The sequence below is a fragment of the Tupaia chinensis genome, unplaced genomic scaffold, assembly GCF_000334495.1.
Source record: "Tupaia chinensis unplaced genomic scaffold, TupChi_1.0 Scaffold000313_1, whole genome shotgun sequence".
NCBI lineage: Eukaryota > Metazoa > Chordata > Mammalia > Scandentia > Tupaiidae > Tupaia > Tupaia belangeri.
The window spans coordinates 758,932-772,354 of record NW_006159806.1 but is presented as its reverse complement, the minus strand read 5'-3'; the positions used below and the strand labels follow the sequence as shown (position 1 = coordinate 772,354).

General features: G+C 47.2%; 1 protein-coding gene across 1 annotated transcript in view; it reads right to left on the bottom strand.

Annotated features, from left to right (window-relative positions):
• Nucleotides 1-13,423, bottom strand: part of ECT2L (epithelial cell transforming 2 like) — a 97,514-nt gene that overhangs the window by 20,252 nt on the left and 63,839 nt on the right. Inside the window, exons 12-14 of the mRNA XM_027772898.1 lie at nt 5,689-5,775; nt 3,821-4,035; nt 1,034-1,181 (exon numbers count right to left, since the gene is read on the bottom strand). Of these exons, the coding sequence (XP_027628699.1) occupies nt 1,034-1,181; nt 3,821-4,035; nt 5,689-5,775 (450 nt within the window). The remainder of the gene's footprint in view (nt 1-1,033; nt 1,182-3,820; nt 4,036-5,688; nt 5,776-13,423) is intronic.

The window sequence follows — 13,423 nt, the reverse complement described above, 5'->3', positions numbered from 1 at the left end:
CCATCACCATTAGAGCACCTGAAAAGTTACCTTCTTTTACCTGCTTAAAAACATGTCAGTAATGCTAGTTTTTAGAAATCAAATATTCAGATTTCAGTCATATAAATAGCTAACACCTTTTGAGTACTTACATGCACACACTATGCTACATGTGAAATACACACTGTTATTGTCCACAGCTATAAACATTTTGGCACCAGCTCGTTTCTGATGATATGTGACACATCGCTCCAATCCTTGTTCTCAAGGTCGGCTCTGTGAAATTGCCTTCTTCATGCAAGGTCTGCACGATCCAGCTGCCAAGCAGTGACTAACCTCCCTGAGTGGTGGGAGCAAAACTACTAAGAAAAGTGTCCAAGGTCAGGAAGCTCCGGAGGTTCCAGGCCTTTTCTTCAGGCCTCCTCAGGTGAAGACAAGTGGGCCCAGCAGACACTGGCAGTTGCTGCCATGTCGCAAGGCAAACTCTACTGCGAGCTTCATGCAAATCGAGGAGGGAGGAAAAGGGTCTTATTTCCAACAGAAGATACCCCAGCAAGAGCAGCAGATGATGCAGGAGGAAGGGGGATATTCCTAAATAATAGCCCAAGTCACTACAGGACAAACTGTTTATAATGAACTCTCTGGGCAGTGAACGGCCAAGAAAGTTCTTTCATGGTGAGACTTCATAAACTGCTCTTATTCCAAGAGATGTGTAGGTTATTAATTACTTTCTACATAAGAGAGCTGAGTATACAGGCCACACAGGGTTAGAGTGGCATATCAGAGCTTCTAGTCTTGTTCCTATTTCATCCTGGAACATTTTTCACAGCTGAGCCACAAGGTACAGCCACTCCCCAGGGCTAGTTCGGGTCGACAAGCAGTTCCTGGGCTCTGCTCTGTCAGGGCCCCTCAGTATACGAGGAAGACTTGGAAGTTAGGAGCAGAGAAGCAGTCTATCCCATGAACTCTGATATTTGGATCAAATGAAAATGTCCCTTTCAAGCTCAGAAAGTCTAGTAAAAGGATGTGATGGGGTGGTAACTCAACCACCTACCTTCTCAATAGTTTTCAGCACGACAGGGTAATTGTTGAAGAAGTTGGTATATGTGTTCAGTTGGCTTCCAAACCTTATGAATATGTCCCCCACACAGTGAGCTGGGCCCCACTCCTGTAACCGGTGTCTCAGGTCATCCAGAAATTGCCTGCAGTATGAGAAAAGCATAACTATGAAATATTAGCCCAAGAAAACCTTAAACAGGGCAGCCTTTCAGCCTCCTCCTTTACAGTGGGTTTCTGTTAACTACTGTTAACTACTTTATTATTATTATTATTATTTGCTATACGGTGCGTGATCCCACTGGAGAGAGATGAGAGGGCGGGTGGGACATGAGAAAGTACCAGGGGGGGATGGCCACAATCCCTTCTCCTCCTTTAGCTTTTTGGGATTTTGAGCTCACTCTCACGCATGCCTAGCATGTTCCTCAAGCTGTGGGACTGGGACCAGTCACGTGGGACCCAACTGCCCCCAGTGGCACAGATACCACTGCGGCCCCCATCAAACACTTTTGTCTCAACTCAGAGCAGTGCACATGTGACAGGAGGGGGACACTGGGGCATGAAGGAGTCCCTTCGCTGTGGTAGAACCTCACCTCTTCACCCTAATTCCTCCAGTAGAAACCCCTGGCTGGTCTGGGCAGGGCTGTCCTTGAATGGCCAGGTTCTGTATTGCCTCACAGGTGGTGAGGCTCTCACAGTCCCCAGAGAGTGCTCCCGGACTTCAGCAAGCCCCTCTCGGCCATACCCCCGCTCTAAGGGAGTCTCTCACTCAGTCATTGCAGGCCTTGAAAATGGAAGAGGTCCCCTCAAGCTCTCCATTTCGCAGGACAGGGAGCGCCCTGAGGGTGGAGACTCGGTCCCTTTCCTTGGCAAGTTCCGTCAGAGAAGCATAGCTCGGTTTGTCTGACATCAGCACTTTCCTCTCGTGTTTTACACTCGAAATGTACGTTGTTATTAAAGGCACCCTGACTGGGGTCTCCAAGCAAAGTGCCCCAGTGGCTTAACACGCTAAAATCCTTCTCTCCCTTTCCCATGCCTCGGCTGAGCCTTGCTGGCTGAGAATGGCTCTCCACGGTGCTCCATCCCTGGTCTTTCTCCTGACCTGCCTGTGGGTTGCAGAATGCAACTTGCCCTCCTTGCCCTGCAGCTGAACTGAGAATGGGGTGGCCCCTGGGGACTGTCACTATTAGTTGCAGCCTGGTGAGTGGTGTGAGGTGGAGTCTCTCTCCTTTGGGAGATCAGGAGGGTTCCCAAGAAGAGAAGAGAACGATGGGGCCTCCCTTCTGCTTCTGAAACAATCAAGTGTGGGCTATTCCCACTGCTCAATGAACTGTTTTATTTTTTCTTGAGTTTTTTCCCATAGGGTGTGTGCTTGCTGGAGAGACAGAGATGCAAGGTGATAAATCACCCCCACCAGGGATGCCCACACTGCAATCCCTTCTCCTCCACTCTCTCCTTGGCATTCTGGCCATGCATGTGCCTGCATCTGGCTTGATTTTCAAACAGCAGGTCCGGGACTCAATGGGCAGCCATGTGGGAGTTCAGAACCTTCACCACATCACTTGCTGGTCCCCACAATGAACGTTTTTTAAAAATATATATTCAGGGTCTACCTGTTGAGGCTTAAAATCCGCAGAATATCCGAGAAAATGATCTGGATGTTGGCAGTGCTGAGAATTGCTCTGTTGGATGATAATGCTGCTTTCAGTGGTGTTGCGTAAACGTCTCTCACGATTTCCAGAACCTGCACGTATTTCCTCTCACTCTGTAAGAGTTCCCTGACCACCCTCGTTCGCTTTTCTGCTGAGTCTATTGGGAGTTTTCTCTCCTATAAAAAAGCATTATGAACTCATAAAAAAAAGCATAATGACTCTTTCCAGACTTCCAGCCCCAAGAAGCCTGAATGCCCACGGTTAGAGAGAGGTAGACGGTTTGAGGATGCAGACGTTTCCATGGAGATCCCCTTTCTGGCTCATGATATGCAGGGTTGAAGGGTCCTTGGCGGGGGATGGTGGAGGGTCCCACTGGCCAAAGCTTGTTCCCAGGATCACCAAAGAGCCTGTCACATCAGGCCATCCTGATGTTGTAGGAGGAGGGCACTTTTAGTCTTGGATCCCAAGAAAGTCAGAATGAGGCTTTATCCATTTATCCCCTAAAATTCATACCAGGTGTTCACTGTGTTACTAAAAACAGAAATACTTGAGTGTGAAGAGTTTATAAAGAATAGAGATGTATTCCGCTCATGGTCTGGGGAACTGAGGTCCAGGAGCTGTGACTGGTGAGGGCCTCCTTGCTGTGGGGCCTCTCTACAGAGTCCAGACAGCACAGAGCATCATGAGGAAGGAGTCCAGACTGACCATTTCCCTCATCCCTGTCTGAAGGTGGTGGGGCAAGGTGGTCTTGGGGTGCACTTTAAGATGAAGAGGCAGTGGGACCAGCAGTTAGCATACTGGCTATGTCGCTGAACTCTCATGTAGTCAACTGCGGTTGAAGTTCCTGGACCCGGTGGCTTAAACTCACACCGGGCGCGTGTGCGTGCGTGCCCAAGATCCCGAGAGGAGAATGGAGGAGAAGGGATTGCGGCGTGACCATCCCCCCTGGGGGAATCCCTTCTCCTCCACTCTCTCCTTGGCATTCTGGCCATGCATGTGCCTGCATCTGGCTTGATTTTCAAACAGCAGGTCCGGGACTCAATGGGCAGCCATGTGGGAGTTCAGAACCTTCACCACATCACTTGCTGGTCCCCACAATGAACGTTTTTTAAAAATATATATTCAGGGTCTACCTGTTGAGGCTTAAAATCCGCAGAATATCCGAGAAAATGATCTGGATGTTGGCAGTGCTGAGAATTGCTCTGTTGGATGATAATGCTGCTTTCAGTGGTGTTGCGTAAACGTCTCTCACGATTTCCAGAACCTGCACGTATTTCCTCTCACTCTGTAAGAGTTCCCTGACCACCCTCGTTCGCTTTTCTGCTGAGTCTATTGGGAGTTTTCTCTCCTATAAAAAAGCATTATGAACTCATAAAAAAAAGCATAATGACTCTTTCCAGACTTCCAGCCCCAAGAAGCCTGAATGCCCACGGTTAGAGAGAGGTAGACGGTTTGAGGATGCAGACGTTTCCATGGAGATCCCCTTTCTGGCTCATGATATGCAGGGTTGAAGGGTCCTTGGCGGGGGATGGTGGAGGGTCCCACTGGCCAAAGCTTGTTCCCAGGATCACCAAAGAGCCTGTCACATCAGGCCATCCTGATGTTGTAGGAGGAGGGCACTTTTAGTCTTGGATCCCAAGAAAGTCAGAATGAGGCTTTATCCATTTATCCCCTAAAATTCATACCAGGTGTTCACTGTGTTACTAAAAACAGAAATACTTGAGTGTGAAGAGTTTATAAAGAATAGAGATGTATTCCGCTCATGGTCTGGGGAACTGAGGTCCAGGAGCTGTGACTGGTGAGGGCCTCCTTGCTGTGGGGCCTCTCTACAGAGTCCAGACAGCACAGAGCATCATGAGGAAGGAGTCCAGACTGACCATTTCCCTCATCCCTGTCTGAAGGTGGTGGGGCAAGGTGGTCTTGGGGTGCACTTTAAGATGAAGAGGCAGTGGGACCAGCAGTTAGCATACTGGCTATGTCGCTGAACTCTCATGTAGTCAACTGCGGTTGAAGTTCCTGGACCCGGTGGCTTAAACTCACACCGGGCGCGTGTGCGTGCGTGCCCAAGATCCCGAGAGGAGAATGGAGGAGAAGGGATTGCGGCGTGACCATCCCCCCTGGGGGGGTGATTTCTCACTTTCTGTCTCTCTGTCTTTCTGGTGAGCACACACGCGGTATAGCAAAAAAACCTCTCAAAACAACAACAACAAAGATAAAGAGGCAGAGAGAGGAGTCAGTACTCTCTCCCCCACTGCAAGACCTGGCAACGGTTCCTACACCTTTTGCTACAGCCTCCTTTATATGAAGTTTGCCTTACTCTCTGAAAAGAAAAAAAGAGAAATTAAGCAGCACACACAATTTAGTGAAAGCCTGTTTGACAGGGTTTGTTAATGAGGCGGATCAGATTCTGATTTGACAGGCGGCCAATCAATGAAACAGACGCCGCCGCGCAGTGGGAAATGCAGCTGAAGGTGCACTCTGTTCCTGCAGCAGACAGAAGGTGCCTACTGAACAGGGGGCGCGCGATGCCACATCGCTCCAGAACCATCCTAACAGACTGCGAATAAAGACACTCGCCAGGATCAAGTGTCCATGGACGCTGCAGCTTCCTCCACGCATGCACCGCCCGTTCACACAGATAGAGCCTTGCAGTTACACGGTCCTCAACTTGGGAGGTTGGCCCATACGTTAACCCATGAGACACGGAGCCTTTGAGTCCACGTGTCTTGTCTTTAAATGGTGTCCTAGTATCAAGGGGAAAATGACAGGGGACATGAGGATTCCTTTTGCTCCCTAAATGTTAACCCTCCAGCCTTTTGGCTCAGCTTCTTTTCAGGACAGGGCTTATTCCAAAGGAAAATCCATCTGTGGATTCCTCTTAATTGTTCTCCCCTGAGGAGAATTTTTAAGGAAGACAAAACACTAACCAGAATAAGATTGAAGCTCAACTGTCAGGAGTGAAACAAAGGAAAACGTCGTCTTGTGTAATAATGGGGCTCACCAGCTTAACCAGTGCCTCCAAATTCAGGTCATTCTTGCTGAGACTTGACTTCGTATGTGGAGAATCACCTTCTACACCATCTTCTCCCTGAGGCTTTAATGAAAACCTGATTATTTGGAGGAAGGCCTTGGGGTCTCCGTAAGCCAGTCGATACTCTGCCCGTGAGAGGCCTCAGCCACCATCTGCCTCCAGCCCTATGCGCGATGTTCCCTAGACACAATGAACTGTTTGACAATGTGAGGCCTCTATTAAGTTAAACTTGATGTTCCCAGGCTGGCCCTGTGATCAGTGATTGAGGTGAGCCAGATCCCACATGGCCGACTGGTGTTTGGGTCTCGGCCCTGGTGGCTTGGAGAACACACTGGGCGCATGTGCATGCGTGCCCCAAATCCCAACAGGGTGGAGAAATAGAGAAGGGAGTGTATTGTGAACACAGTCCAGTGGGGAGTGTGCGCGCTCTCTCTCTCTCTGGTTCTCTCTGGCAAGTGAATGTACCTTCTGAAAAATGTAAAAAAAGAAAATACGCTCTAGAAAATAGCTTTTTCTTTCTTGACACTACGTTTTACTTTCCTCTTTTCCTGGCCGGTCAGGGAGCGACTTCCTGGGGCTCTTTGAGCTTAAGCAATCACACACGTTCTTCGGTACCAGGCTTTCACCTCGGTTCTGCTCTGTCACATGGCAATGGAGGACGAACAGGTTATCTTAGTGTTAAGTTGCCAGAAGGGACAGCTCACAGCACTTTATAAAATGCATCCCCTTTTCACCTAACAAAAATGTGTCATAAACAGTTCACATACCCTTTTTAGACCTGTCTTTTTTCCACATTTAAATCTGGCTTATTCTTTTTTCACTTCACCTTGGTAATTGTTCTTGCTGTGGCTGCTATATAAATTAGGATGTTAAAAAAAAAAAAAAAGATAGGGCTGGCCCCATAGCCTAGTGGTTAGGAGAGCCAGATCCCACATGACCGATTGCAGTTTAAATCCTGGTTCTGGCAGCTTGAAAAACATACTGGGTGTGTGTTCACACGTGGCCCAAATCCTGAGAGGATGACATGGAGGAGAAGGGACTGCAGCATAACCATGGCCTAGAAGGAGGTGCTTTCTCCTCCCCTTTCTCTCTGACAAGCACGTGTCATCTGGGATTTTTTTTTTAATAGCCCTTCTAGACACCTGCAGCACCCTAGAGGCCGGGCTAGCCATGGAATCATGGTCCCCAAGTACATGTGGAGAGATAAAAGGTATCAGTGGTCCTCACTGCTGTCCTTCATCAACAGAAGAAAAGCCACCAGTGGTAACCCCTTGATGTCCGGGCAGAGGCTGGAAGACAATCTGCAACTGAGACTCCCCTTGCCTAACTACTCAGGCAGATGAATTTTTCTGTTGCAACTGCATCGTTCATCATGGAAGCCTGGAGTCTGTGGAAGAGCTGGGTCCTGTCATGCTGCTGTGTCTGCCAGGTCAGCAGGAGGCCCTACCTGAGCCTGGGCGTTTTGTCCCAGAAGCCTCTCAGTCCTTTATTTTGTCTTCCTTGCTTGTGCCTATTCCATACCAGCCTGCTGTGGACATAGCACTGTGGTTGGGGGGAAAATTCTGCTTTGAATTTTGACAGCATAATTACAAATTTCTCCTTGAGTGGAATGCACACTTCTCTACAAGAAAGTCATAGAGTGGATGATTTATAGCAGGGAAATGACTTCTTCAGGGACCTAGTGGTGACCCCCACAGCTGTGTCAGTAGGAAGTCATTGCACACATCAAATAAAAATCAAACTAGAATCGTCTAGGCCAAGATTAGGATAACCCTAACAGCACAGAATCACACTGTGGCTCCCAGAGACAAGGGAGCCGCCTTCTGTGGTCCATCACCCCATTATGGAACAGGCTCGCCCAAGAGCATCTGCACCAACACTCAGGTGAGGGCATGGCTGCCGGGTCCCCTAGATTTTAGAACCTGTACACCTGCAACTTACACGGGGGGTCTGCCCCACCTCGGGCTCAGCGGCAGTTTTTGTTTGTTTGTTTTTTTAAATAAACTAGAACTCAACAGAGCAGGGGAGGGGGAGAAAGTATAGCCCATCAGCACTGTCACACAGAAATCCTATCTCCTCCATTTCTCCATCCCGTCCGGATTTGAACAAGTACGCATGTCGCATGTGCACACACACACACACACACACAACACACACGGAGTGTTTCTCAAGCCACTGGGCTGGGATTCGAGCCATGCAGTCGGCCATGTGGGGTTTGGGCCTCCTTTACCACCTGTAGTTGGCCCTGAGACTAGCCCAGGAGTTTAAATAGAAATTTTTCTTTGCGGCAAGGAAAGATTTGGCATAATAACTTCATGTTTTATTTTATTTTATTTCTTATTAATTTTCTATAGGTCATGTGTGCTCACCAAAGAAAGAGGGGGAAAAGCAAGCCTCCAAGTCCAGGATTTGACCCGTGGTCGACCATATGAGAGTCCGGTGCCTCAACCTCTATGCCGCCTGCTGGTCTGGCATAATCATTTAAAAATAGTACTTCTCTCCTTTTATATTACATATCTAGTTGTTAGGATTTTTAGACAATTTTTAGATGAAGAGGCCATCCCTTATTTTGTTTTGAGGAATGAATTCAGAGAAAATAACAGACACATTTGTAAGAAAACTGTGATTGCAGGGTAGCAGGCCTTTGCCTCGGCCTGTTCCAGGATATAAGGGGGATATGAGAAATTAGCCCACAGAACTAGCCTTTGATCATGGGGTGGGAGCTTTCCTCTAGCAGAGAGCCGGGCAAGCTCTGCATTTTCCAGGGACATCCTAGTCACTGCTGATGTGTCTGCCAGAAAACACTCAGCTATCCGGATCAGGGGCCAGAAAGAGTCGTGAGAATGACAGGAAGAGCTCAGGCAAGATGACTCTGGGCTGGAACCCATGGCCGTATTTGCACAATATCAGTGTAAACACCATAGGCAGGGAAAAGCCAGGACTAAGTCCTGACTGGGCAGTGCAGCAAGATGGTGGATGATGAATGGGCGGGTAGGCGGTGCTCCGAGATTTGACACACAAGCCCTGTTGCACAACCCCTCATCTCAGAGAAGCTGTTACTTTCCACCCCTTTCTACCAGCCGTGAGTTCATGTGTACTTCTAAAAGAATATCCCCGATTTAAAAAATAAACACTGAGGCGTGGGACAGATCCTCTATTTTAGCCTAATGTTTAAGCACTCATGTTTAAGCTATGCTTTTGTCTCCTGGAGGTCCCCAAATTTGTTTTAGAGATTTATGTACAAGCTCTTAAGTATTACATAGTAGAAAACCAAAAGAAAATCAGCCACATATTTTCTTCTCATTTGATTTTTAAAAAGATATCCCAGAACTCCTGGGTGTTACGGAGTCTTGCATTTCTGCAGTTTAATTTCAGGCAGAGGATGTAAACTAGCTGGCCTGATTTCCAGCCATGAGGCACCGTTAAGTTCAAGTTTCCTGCATTACTTTATTAACCTGATTAGATGTTTAGGTCAATGTCAGGTTGAAAGAGAAGGTTCAACGTGGATTTTATTTGGTAGAGGAAAGTAAGAGAGCTCAGTGATCAAAGTGCTTTGAGAAGAAATGCTCCAAGTGACCATTTCTTTAAGTGTCAGAGATTCCAGAAATGGCTCTCACTGATGTCTTTCACATGTCAAAATTCAGGGCCAGCCAATAATGTGGTGCTTATGGTGGCTGGAGCCCACATGTCCAACTGTGCAGTTCGAGTCCTGGACCCAGCGGCTTGATAAACATGCCAGACACGTGTGCATGTGAGCCCAAACTCCTGAGAAGAGAATGGAGGAGAAGGGGTTGCAGTGTGGCCACCCCCCTTCCCGGGGGGAGTTCATTCTCACTACCCCTCACTGGCCCCCACAGCCTACCCCCTGGCTCTCCCTGGAGAACACATGCATCCCACAGCAAATTTAAAAATAAACTTATGTAAAAGTAACACTTCAGAGGAGGAAACGCTGATGACTTTGTCCCTATTGTTTTCTTTCTCCAAAGAGGAGCATTTCTAGGTCCGAATGCCCAGAGTTTGGGGTGACAGCTTCACCCTTAGGAATAAAAGGTGAGAGAGCTCCAGCAGGGTTGCCAGGAGGGAAGGAATCACCCACATGGCACAGGACTTTGGAAGAATCTGGAACCTGTGTCATGTGGTTGCAAGTTGATCCTACGTGCCCATGAACCAAGGAGAAAGGAGTGGTATTAGAGGCCCAGGCGCTGTTTTCCAAAGGCTTCCCCAGACTGAAGGGTGTGTGGAGACCATGCCCACTGTCTAGGGGGAGTAATCCCCAAGAATCTCAAGAAATGGTGGCTGCTATTGCAAGGCCAAAGAAGCGGGCTCTGAGAAGCAGTAAGGGGGATGTGGATTAAACCCCCATCCTGGCACTCCACCCGGCCTGTGCACTCTGTTGACCAGCACTGTCACATGGCATGGTCCGTGTAGGTGTAGGTCCCCTTCCCCTGATGGCAAGACTGTGTCTGAGGCAGCTGCCTATGCCCAGGGTCTGTCTAGCACACATTCTGGTTCTGTAAATATTTAGGGAACTGAACTGAAAAGACAGCAGTAGCCTTTGCGCAATGAGTGGCCCAAGAGTTTTCTGAAGACAGATGGAGGGGTGTGGCTGCAGACAGACGCCTCTGGAAATGTGTCTAAGACTCCTGTCTCTGGGAGATGCCTGTGGTTGGGAAGAACAAGCCACTTGGGGGAGGGAGAGGATTAAACTAAGGGCGTAGGGGCCATGCTGTGGCGATAGTGGAAGGGTGAGCATGAATAACTGCAGGTCTCTCACTCTGCTGAGCTAGGTTGGGGCAGCTTAGCAAAGCCGACTGGCCACCAGGAATCCCCCTTGAATGACCTCACCTTGAACTCGGCCTTCCTCCAGAGAAACACTAACAAAGACATCCAGAATATCAAATTTAGGCCTGACTTGTAGTCTAGTAGTTAAGGGAGCCAGATCTTATGTGGCTGAACACGGTTTGAGTCCCAGTCCCAGCAGCTTGAAAAACACATCGGATGTGTGTGTGTGTGTGAGCCCAAAGTCTGAAGGGATTGTAGAATGACTATGCACTGCTAGGGGTGCTTCCTCTCTCCTTCTCTCTGTCTCTGGCGAGCGCATCCACCTCATCTACTAGGAAAATTTGCAAGTTTTTTTTTTTTCTTTCTATAGGGTGCATGCACTCACTGGAGAGAGAGAGAGGCAACAGGGAGAGAGAGGAAAAGTTCAAAAGCACCCCCCAGGAGGGATGACCACACTGCAATTCCTTCGCCTCCATCTCTCTAGGGATTTGGGGCATGCATACACATGTGCCCAGAATATTTTTCAAGCCACCAGATCTGGAAATGAACCATACAGTCAGTTATGTGGGATCCAGGCACCTCAATCATCATGCCAGAGGCTGGCCTGGGAACTCACAATTCTGATACTAATAGTCTCCTTGGTGAGTTCTTGTTAGGGAGAGGTATTCCAAGCCTTCGAACATCAGAGATAGGAAACTTTTCTATGGGCATGAATTAGTTCTAAAATGACATTTTCTCCTACATAGAAGTCAGCTCTCTCTGAATGACAATTCATTTCTCAGTGTTTCTTGAATCCTGGTTATTTCATTTAACTAAGAAAGTATGGATTATGAACACTCATATTCCTGGCAAAATTATTCTCTTTTGTTTGTGGAACTACCTTCAAGCTCTTGTTTCTTTGTTTATGAATTTTGATCTCAGCTAGGAAAAATGGAACTGGGCCGAACCTGTGGTGCACGGGTTGAGTAATGTGCGTGGGCAACCAGTTCCCATGTGGCCGACTGCGGTCCAAATTCTGGACCCTGCAGCTTGAAACAGACCTGGCGCATGCACATGTGTGCTCAGAATCCTGACAGGAGGCAACAAAGATCACGGTGTGACCACACCCCATGGGGGAGTGCTTTTTCCTTCTCTTCGGTGAGTGCATGTGCCCTCTAGCAATAAGAAAAGAAAGAAAGAAGGGCCAGCAAGTGGCATGGTGGTTAAAGCACTGGCCTCTCACATGGCCAACCACAGTTCTAGTCCTGGACCTGGTGGCTTGCTTTCTCACTTTCCCTCCCTCTCTCTATCTCTATTTTGTGCCTTACAACAAATTTAAAATAATAATAATAAAATTAAATTAAATATATATTTTTTAAAACAGCTGCAAGAAAAACTATTGAAAAAAGAGAAAAGAGAGAAAGAGAAAGAAGGAATACAGAAGGAAAAAAAGAATGAAAAAGAAAAGGGACCATTTTTAGTTTCATACACACATATACATAAAGTGTCCTGGGCTTCTAATAGAAAAAAAAAAAAGTTCTCATAGTTACCTTAGGAGTCCACAACGTGATAAAGCAAAGTGCAAATTTCCAACTCTTCTCCCATAATTCAATAGCGTTACTCAAGTGAACATGGTATAGTTTTTGTTTCTAAGTGGCTTAAGTGTTCCTCGTATTATGAAACTTTGAAATCCCCCACCTTCCTTCAAAGGTTTTTGCCATAAGGTGCGTGCACTCACCAGAGAGGCACAGAGGGAAAGTGAGGAATTATCCCCCAGGGGGATGGCCACACCACAATCCCTTCTCTATTTTCCTCTCAGGATTTTGGGCACGCACGCACACACATGCACCCAGCATGATTTTCAAGCCATCATGTCTGGGACTCGAACTGTAGTCGGCCATGTGGAATCCAGAACCTCAACCACTCTGCCACCGGCTGGCCTGAAACACCTTTTTTTTTTTTTTTTTTTTTTTTTTCATAGTCCATGAGGATGAGTTCGTAGGAGAAACGACAAGCTGGAAGCTTTCCAGGTAGAACCAGCATCATATGGTTTATGCCTTTCTTCATCACAGGTGCCCAACTCTGCAGCAAAGTACCAGCATAAAAGCATAGGAGCGACTTTACTCTCAGATGTGAATCAAATGTTACCTTGGGGTCACATTTTGTCAGGATAACATTTTCTTCAAAATCTTGGCTCTTTTTACCACATTTCTTCAGCAGAAAGTATGACAAGAATTCCAGAGGTTTCTCCTGAAAAATACCCCCCATTCCCATTTAAAACATTCATCTGAAATGCAAGTCACCAAAGAATGGCAGATTTTTTTTCAACTTTCTAGCTTGTTAATTTAAAAATATATATATTTATTCAGTTAGTTTTATTTCTTAGTATCATTTTTAAAATTTGACCAGAGAGAGAAAGAGAAAATGAGAAAGCAAGTCACCGGGTCCAGGACTTGAACCACGGTTGGCCATGTGGGAATCCAGTGCCCCAACTACCACCCCACCTGCTAGCCCTAGCTTGTTAATTTTTATGTCCTGAAAATAAAGTAACTATTACTCAGAGTCAGTATAGTCTAGTTAATCTCATATTCCAGTTGCTGTGTATCCTCTTAGTTCTCAACTTCTTGTCATAATCCAGTTAGGATGCAGAAGTCTATTGGGAGGGAGTCTCAAGATCCAGAACCAAAGTGGTCCCCACCCACCTCCTGGCCAAAAGGAGAAAGGGAACTGGAGGGATCTTGTGGTCCTGAAAGAAAGCCTGGAGGAGAGGCTCAGAAGAATTATTGGGGGGAACACCCAGAGGCTCCCAAATTTGGTTCCCTTTCAGGCTAAAGATTGAGCACTGTCAAAATTATATCATACATAGTTTGTTTTATTTTTATTATTTATTTTTAGAGAGATTTTTGCTATAGGGTACATGCACTCACCAGAGAGAGAGAGAGAC